General features: G+C 42.4%; 1 protein-coding gene across 4 annotated transcripts in view; it reads left to right on the top strand.

Moving 5' to 3' along the window:
• Window positions 1-1,021: 1,021 nt before the first annotated feature.
• LOC308676208 (RNA-binding protein 33-like) overlaps window positions 1,022-9,361 on the top strand; it is a 293,110-nt gene continuing 284,770 nt past the window's right edge. For 3 of the 4 annotated variants that reach the window (XM_081341982.1, XM_081341984.1, XM_081341983.1), the window contains exon 1: window positions 1,022-1,224. In XM_081341982.1, the coding sequence (XP_081198108.1) occupies window positions 1,188-1,224 (37 nt within the window). In that variant the 5' untranslated portion in view covers window positions 1,022-1,187. The remainder of the gene's footprint in view (window positions 1,225-9,361) is intronic. The other variant, XM_081341985.1, reaches the window with a different exon arrangement.

Below are 9,361 nucleotides of genomic sequence, written 5' to 3'. Positions count from 1 at the left end.
ACGAACTAGAAATAAAAAATAAAATAATCAAGAAAATGGTAAGAGAACACCTGTCTGACCTTGATGAATATAAATCACCGGTACCTGAAGAATTACATCCCAACGTTCTGAAGGAGTTGGCAGATGTTATCTCAGAACCATTGTATTGTATCTTTAAAAAATCTTGGTGCACGTGAAGTATTAGTACCGCTTTACAAAGCCTTAGTAAGACCATACCTGGAATACTGCATCCAGTTTTGGTCACATTACAAAAGAGATGTTGAGACTTTGGAAAAAGTGCAAGGAAGAGCAACTAAGATGATTAAGGGCCTAGAGGCAAAAACATATGAAGAACCAGTGCAGGATTTGGGAATGGCCAGTCTAGAGAAAAGAAGGACTGGGGGGGGGGGAAGAGACATGATAGCAGTATTCTAGTATTTGAGAGGCTGCCACAAGGAGGGAGTCAATTTATTTTCCAAAGCACCAGAAAGCAAGACAAGAAACAACGGATGGAAATTAATCAAGGAGAGAAGCAACCTGGAATTAAGGAGAAAGTTCCTAACAGTGAGGACAATTAACCAATGGAACAGCTTGCCTTCAGAAGTTGTGGGTGGTTCATCACTGGAGATTTTAAAGAAGAGACTGGACAACCACTTGTGTGAAATGTTATAGGGACTCCTGCTTGAGCAGGGGGCTGGACTAGAAAACCTGCAAGGTCCCTTCCAGCTCTATTCTGATTCTGAAATAAATAAGCAAGTAAAATAATAATAATTTTTTTTAAAAAATCTCCTTACGCGCATGCGCCTGGCAATTCAGGGTGGTTGTTTTTTTTGGTCAGTATGACCATAAAGTCATGGGAAAGAGAGGCTCGCTTTCCTCGGCTTATGTTAGAATCCGTGGCGTCACCGCAACGCCCTCCCCCTTCTCCCTCGCCTTGTCTCCAATGCGGCAGATTGGCCATTCGGCCGAGTCCACCATCTTCTGCACCGGAGCGGAACAGTCAGTCTTCCAGTATCCCAGAGTACAACGCGGCACTTTCAGCGGCGCTCTCCACCCGCCTCTGTTTTCTCTTCACCAGCCGGCCGCCATGTTGTGCTAGATTTACGCTTCGCGGCTGGCAGTCATTTCTGAAAGAGAGTAGCTCCTGCCGTTGGGAGAGGTACGAGGGTTGCGGGCTTTTACGCCGCGATCCGGCAAGATCCGACGCCATGGCAGCCGCCCTGGGAGGAGCAGGAGCAGGAGCAGGTGCGGATTTCCTTCTCGTACTCCCAAGACCAAGTGGGTGCGGCTGACGCGTGGGGAAAGCCGCGGGCCCCAATCGGGTGGGGGACGCCCTAGGGTGAGTGGGAAGAAGCAGCTGATCTCATTGATCTCGTGGGCTATCGGAGAAGAGATGCTGCTATTTGCGCCGCCAGCGTGTGTGTTTACTCGTGAGAAGACACGCTGGGCTATACAGGCGCGTTAGGCTTGTCCTGAGGGTGTGGGTGAGGGGTTGGATTGAGGGACACCTGGGGAGGGTTTCCGAGGTTTGAAAGTGCTACGATGAGGGAGGAAGCGGGAAGATTAAGGGATACTTGGAAGTGTTTCTTGGGGATGGGAAGGAAAAGATGTCACTGGTTTAGTGGCAGTACTTTGAGAGCCTGGTATTGCGGAGGTTGGTCTTGTGGCTAATAAAAGCGAAATAAAGGCATATGATGTCAGAGGTAGAATAAAGTGTTTGTGGTGGGCGTGTTACTGTGTTCCGTTTTTATTTCCTATTTCCTTCCATTTGACCTTGTTCTTTTGAGGGATTTGTTTTCCTCCCACCCGTCCTTATGCCTTTATTAGATACTCTCAGCATATCGAAGATTGTGCTGTTTATTCCTCCAATCTTTACCCCGATTTTTTATTTTTCAAGATCTGATTTTCTCATCATTTCGGCATACAGGTTGAATTAAAAAAGGGAGAGAATGCAACCTTGTCACACACTTCTCTATCTTAAACCAATTGGTGTCTCCATATGGTGTTTGCTCAGTGGCTTCCTGATTTCTGTAGTAATTGCACCAACTAGACCAGATGGGCTTTATCTCTTCTCTATTCCTGGGATAGGGAACTATACTGAGCAGAGGAAGAGGAATATATATGGCATGGGAGAGGGCAACATCAAGATTAGCTACAGGAGGGACTAAAAAGAACTTGAACTCCTTGAACAAAGAAGTGAGAGATGGCCCAACTGTCAGGTGGCCCAGCTGAGAGGCAGCCCAGTGTCCCAAACTAGAGATGGCCCAGCGACCCATCTGAGAGGAGGAGAGGCAGCCCAGTGACCCAGCCTGACACCTGAGCGGAGCCAGTGCGGTGCAGAGAGAGGCCACTGAGCAGCGGTGAAACGGAGCTAGGTGGCAGCAAATCAGCAGCTGTGAGAGCAGTATGGCAGACCTTGAGCAGCAGCGGTGCAGAGCTACATGGCAGAGGAGCAAAGCATACCAAGGAGCGACTAAGACCACAGTGGATTAGCAGTGGTTTAGAGCATCTCAGAGGACCAACTGAGCAGCATGTCAGATCAGCTGAGAGCAGCGTAGTGGACCAGCTAAGCAGAGTGCCCACACCAGCACATTGTACCTGAAAACCCTGGCAGTGGCCAGGCAACCAAAGGGTAAGAAAGCAGGGAAGAAAAGGATAAGTACAAAACACTTGTGAACAGGGAGGAAAGGGATAAACTTTCAAGTCAGGAAGTAGAGGGTTAAGAGCAAAGCATCTCCTAGATAACACATCACATGAGGTAGGGATTAAAGAGAAGAAATAAAAAAGGAAAACATAAGTAGAGAGTGATGGAAAGAATGAAAACACAAGTTATAAAGTAGGCGATACAAGAAAAATACCCATAAAGGACTTCCGGTTTGCCACTGCGGCCGTCGTAGGCACTTGGAAGGCGAGCTCCGTCTTCCATGTCCAATTTCCTTTCTCTGGGGAACCCTGGAAAGGGTCGAAAGTCACCCTGTAGGGGTGACGAGCAAGGAGGGGACCCCTGCTTGATTGCAGGAGGGCGGTAGCCCTTCCGCTCAATCCGGGGCAGCCCTCCAAACTGGCGGAGGAAAGACTGGCCATAGCAATATGGCCCATTATTAGGCTGCAGACAGCCAAAGTCAAACTCACTATCAAGCACTTCAAAAGCTACATGGATGAAACTGGGTGAGATCTGATCTTCTCTTTACCCTAAGTACCTTCTTTTCCTGCAAAAGCTGCTCGAAATATCTATCCCCCTGTGAGGAAAGAGGGAAGGGAATTTCTATCCCACCCTCTAAGAATAGGGGCATCTGACTGCCCAGGGGAATCAAAGCATTAAGAACAATTTTAATCTAATCAGATTTATATGTTCCTGAAACTTGGGGACCAAAAATTTTCCTATTTTTACTGGAGACTCTTGTTTTTATCTACAAAAAAGAAATAAAATTGGAAAAAGGATTAGAAAGATTTTGGACTTGAAAAACCTTAAACGGCATCAGTGACTTCTTGTGCCGAAGTCTGGTATTACAACTTGTTATTTTCTAAAAGAGACTTGGCTTGAAGCTCAGACCTTAGATAAGACCTTTCTGACCTTGGCACCAACTGTGAGAGACTTAGCTATAAGAGAACAGCTGGGTGGCATAGCTGACCTACTTGAACTGTGAATGTAAACCTTTACTCACTTTCAGAGTTATATGTGGGAAATTGCTTTCCTATCTCTTTACTTGAGGAATATTGGTCACTATATGAGATGTTGAAATACCTTGGACTACAAAATTTTGCTTGAGAAACAACTTTTACTAGAAAGACTATTTATAAACACATGAAAGAGATGGATGAAGACCAGGAAAAGATTCTTTCCATGTTGAAAGAAATACACGAAACCATTCTTTCAGCTTGTGATAAAATAAGACCTAACATAAAGGACCAAGACACCAGCTTAGATACACAAATTGAAACTTTGACTACAACCAAAGAACCAACAGTGCAGAAGATAACAGAAGTGGGACAATGAAATATTAAGACAGAGGACTCAATTGACCAACAAATACAGCTGATGGAAAATCCAGAAAAGGAAGCGACAACACTGAAAATGGAAATGACTTTCTATATAAATCAGAAGAAATTTGAGAAAGAAGAACAGATTGAATGGAAGACAAATATATCAGAGCAAGCATGGGGAACTGGAATAACAGGGAGACAATTCAATGAATACAAATGGGCTAGTCCTTCCAGAGAACTGGCAATTTAATGGTCTCCTTTATTTCAGATAACATATATAATAATAGAGGGAGATATATTTGACGATCTAAAAGCACTGATATGGAAGCCTAGTTGGCAAAGGAAGAAAGCCAGAATAAAGTTGAAGAAAATTGGGGTTTTTACTTATTAGAGGGGATTTCATATTATTAATTACAGGGTTAAAGGGAGATGTTGAGATAAGGGGAATCTTGGTCATTAGATTTTAAATACTTGGAAATTAGTTGAAAATAAGGTTTTATCTGTTTAATATTTAAAAATTAGACAAAGGGAAAAGAAAATTATTATGAATATGTTTGATTTATTGATTAACCCAGGTAATATACATAATGGTTTTGATTTATTAAAGGGGATATTGTATTATTAAGTAGATGATTTAATATGGTGGGAAATTGATAACTTTTATGAAATAGAACAAGATTACATTTAAATAGATAAAATGTGTATTTTAGATATTATATTTTGTTATGAATTGAGACAAGGGAAATCTTGGTTACCCAAAGTCTGAAAATTATAAATATCAAAGGTTAAATTGGAATAATGATGAGAAACTAAAAATTGGGTAAAAATTAATAACGGGATATGGATTGTTTATGAAGATTGAATGTTATTAAGGTATATATATAAGCTAAAAATTTATTGATAAATGTAATAATGATGTTTTTATTGAGTTGATATAACTAGAACTGTACTAGCTTGAATATGAGACAGTTAATGTTAAGGGAAAAAGAAGAAATATCTGATGATGTAACCTGAGATTTGTACTAAAGATTTTGTTATCGAACTATTGATTAACCCAGTCACCACGTTGCTTTTTAAGTACTTAAATATAAAATTGGAAAATTAATAAAATATTAAAAGAAAAATACCCATAAAGGACTCAAATGCTCAAAGTTTAGGGAACAAACAGGGTCAACTTGAAGTACTAGTACATGGAGGGAAATATATAGTTGCTGTTAGTGAATCAGAATAGAGCTGGAAGGGACCTTGGAGGTCTTCTAGTACAACCCCCTGCTCAAGTAGGAGACCCTATACCATTTCAGACAGGTGGCTGTCCAGTCCTTTTTTAAAAACCTCCAGCGATGAATCGCCCACAACTTCTGAAGGGAAGCTGTTCCACTGGTTAATTGATCTCACTGTTAAAGTTTCTCCATAATTCCAGGTTGCTTTTCTCCTTGATTAGTTTTCATCCACTGTTCCTTGTCCTGCCCTCTGGTGTTTTGGAAAATAAGTTGACCCCCTCCTCTTTGTGGCAACCTCTCAAATACTGGACTACTGCTATCATGTCCCCCCTAGTCCTTCTCTCTAGACTAGCCAAATCCAAATCTTGCGACCGTTCATGTTTTAGTCTCCAGGCCTTTAATCATCTTAGTTGCTCTTTGCACTTTTTCAAAGTCTCAATTTTTTTTGTAATGTGACCAAAACTACAGGTGAACCTCGAAAAATTAGAATATCGTGCAAAAGTTCATTTATTTCAGTAATGCAACTTAAAAGGGGGAACTAATATATGAGATAGACTCATTACATGCAAAACAAGATAGTTCAAGCTGTGATTTGTCATAATTGTGATGATTATGGCGTACAGCTCATGAAAACCCCAAATCCACAATCTCAGAAAATTAGAATATTACATGCAATCAATAAAACAAGGAGTCTACATAGAACAATATCGGACCTCTGAAAAGTATAAGCATGCATATGTACTCAGTACTTGGTTTGGGCCCCTTTTGCAGCAATTACTGCCTCAATGCGGCCTGGCCTGGAAGCTATCAGCCTGTGGCACTGCTGAGGTGTTATGGAAGACCAGGATGCTTCAATAGCGGTCTTCAGCTCTTCTGCATTGTTTGGTCTCATGTCTCTCATCTTTCTCTTGGCAATGCCCCATAGATTCTCTATGGGGTTCAGGTCAGGCGAGTTTGCTGGCCAATCAAGCACAGTAATCCCACGGTCATTGAACCAGGTTTTGGTGCTTTTGGCAGTGTGGGCAGGTGCCACGTCCTGCTGGAAAATGAAGTCAGCATCCCCATAAAGCTCGTCTGCGGAAGGAAGCATGAAGTGCTCCAAAATCTCCTGGTAGACGGCTGAGTTGACCCTGGACTTAATGAAGCACAGTGTTCTGTACCAGCCTGCTACCAGCCCTGCAGAAAAGGCAACCCCTTTAGAAACGGCAAGAGGCTGGAATTACGCCTGCCAAATTTATTACTACAAAAACAAACAAGACACGAACCAAGAAACACGAACTATCCGAGCGGTTGCCTTCAGCAAACCAGCCCTCCCAGACATTCCCCTTATATAGAGTTCAGGGCATGGCTTCTGTCTGCCTCCTTCCGAGAAGCCCCATTGCCTTCCTCTGTTTACTCCTAATTGACTGCCTCCTGCGTCAGGCGTCCTTGAACAGGGCCAGCTGTGGGTCATCTTCATCCACACTGTCAGGCTCACACAGCTGGGTCTCCGTGGTGACCAAGTGGGAGGGGCCTGGCTGAGGGCTATCATCAGCAAGGTCTTCAACACCCCCCTCCTCCTCTGAGTCGTCCGACCCAACTGCCGAACCCACAGGCTGACCCTGAATCACAACACATAGTGGACCAACACCAGCAGATGACATGGCTCCCCAAATCAACACAGACTGTGGAAACATCACACTGGACTTCAAGCATCTTGCAGTGTGTGCCTCTCCATTCTTCCTCCAGACGCTGGGTCCTTGGTTTCCAAATGAGATGCAAAGGTTGCTCTCATCAGAAAAGAGGACTTTGGACCACTGAGCAACAGACCAGGTCTGTTTTTCTTTAGCCCAGATAAGATGCTTCTGACCTTGTTTGTTTTTCAGGAGCGGCTTGACAAGAGGAATACGACATTTGAAGCCCATGTCCAGGATCCGACTGTGTGTGGTGGCTCTTGATGCACTGACTCCAGCCTCAGTCCACTCCTTGTGAAAGTCCCCAACACTTTTGAATGGCCTTTTCCTGACAATCCTCTCCAGGCTGCGGTCATCCCTGCTGCTTGTGCACCTTTTTCTTCCACACTTTTCCCTTCCACATAACTTTCTATTAATGTGCTTTGATACAGCACTTTGGGAACATCCAACTTCTTTTGCAATTACCTTTTGAGGCTTTCCCTCCTTGTGGAGGGTGTCATTGATGGTTTTCTGTACAACTGTCAGGTCAGCAGTCTTCCCCATGATTGTGATTCCTACTGAACCAGACTGAGAGACCATTTAAAGGCTCAGGAACCCTTTGCAGGTGTTATGGCTTAATTAGCTGATTAGAGTGGGACATTACTGAAATAAATGAACTTTTGAATGATATTCTAATTTTTCGAGTTTCACCTGTATATAAAACTAAAGAAATCCACAAAACCAAGGATGAAAACCTCCTAGAATCCATACGGGTCAATATAAAAGGGAAAAAGAATGACATTGCTATAGGTGTATACTACAGGCCACCCAACCAAGCAGAAGACATAGATGAAATATTTGCTAATCAATTAATGAATGTATGTAGGAAATATACCTCAGTAGTAATGGGAGACTTTAACTACCCTGATATCAACTGGGAGACAAACTCTGCAGCAAGTGGGAGATCAAAGAGATTCCTAACCAAACTAGCTGACAACTTTGTCATCCAAAAGGTAGAGGAAGGAAGTAGAGGAAAAGCGATACTGGACCTAATTCTTACTAATAGAAAAGAAGTGATAGAGGGTGTTGAAGTTGCTGGAACTTTGGGTGAGAGTGACTACGTCATATTGGAATGCAATACAGTGGAAACACAAGCAATAGAAAATAATCCAGCCAGTATCTTAAACTTAAAATCTTAAAGCCGATTTTAACAAACTCAGAACCTAAGAAAAATTCCACGGATGAAAATCCTTTTTTAAATTATTTTAATAGAAGTTTTATTGATTTTTTAGTTTTACATCCAGGTATTTATGAAGCAATAAGGTGGTTGGGTAGTTAAAAGTAAACAGTAGTAAATAACAAAGTCATTTGTAGATAGGTCAAGTTACATCATCAAGAATTCCCTCTCCAATTCCCTTAGTTATGATAGCGTAGTCAAATTAATACATTTCTAATTGTAACACAATCAGTTAGAACAATTTTCAATATATTTTCACATATAAATATCCATGTCCTATTTTTAAGTTTTACCTAATTGGAATAAGATATTCCAAACTAGCCTATAATACAGGTGAAACTCGAAAAATTAGAATATTGTGCAAAAGTTCATTTATTTCAGTAATGCAACTTAAAAGGGGAAACTAATATACGAGATAGACTCATTAGATGCAAAGCAAGATAGTTCAAGCACTGATTTGTCATAGTTGTGATGATTATGGCTTACAGCTCATGAAGACCCCAAATCCACAATCTCAGAATATTAGAATATTGTGAAAAGGTGCAATATTCTAAGCTTAAAGTGTCCCACTCTAATCAGCTAATTAAGCCATAACACCTGCAAAGGGTTCCTGAGCCTTTAAATGGTCTCTCAGTCTGGTTCAGTAGGAATCACAATCATGGGGAAGACTGCTGACCTGACAGTTGTGCAGAAAACCATCATTGACACCCTCCATAAGGAGGGAAAGCCTCAAAAGGTAATTGCAAAAGAAGTTGGATGTTCCCAAAGTGCTGTATCAAAGCACATTAATAGAAAGTTATGTGGAAGGGAAAAGTGTGGAAGAAAAAGGTGCACAAGCAGCAGGGATGACCGCAGCCTGGAGAGGATTGTCAGGAAAAGGCCATTCAAAAGTGTTGGGGACTTTCACAAGTAGTGGACTGAGGCTGGAGTCAGTGCATCAAGAGCCACCACACACAGACGGATCCTGGACATGGGCTTCAAATGTCGTATTCCTCTTGTCAAGCCGCTCCTGAAAAACAAACAAGGTCAGAAGCGTCTTACCTGGGCTAAAGAAAAGCAGACCTGGTCTGTTGCTCAGTGGTCCAAAGTCCAACTTTTGCATCTCATTTGGAAACCTGTCTGGAGGAAGAATGGAGAGGCACACGCTGCAAGATGCTTGAAGTCCAGTGTGAAGTTTCCACAGTCTGTGTTGATTTGGGGAGCCATGTCATCTGCTGGTGTTGGTCCACTGTGCTTCATTAAGTCCAGGGTCAATGCAGCCATCTACCAGGAGATTTTGGAGCACTTCA

The sequence above is a fragment of the Vipera berus genome (assembly GCF_964194415.1).
Source record: "Vipera berus genome assembly, chromosome: W".
In the NCBI taxonomy this organism is placed as follows: Eukaryota; Metazoa; Chordata; class Lepidosauria; order Squamata; family Viperidae; genus Vipera; species Vipera berus.
Note: the sequence above shows the minus strand (reverse complement) of the source record. Positions and strands in the feature narration are given on the sequence as shown.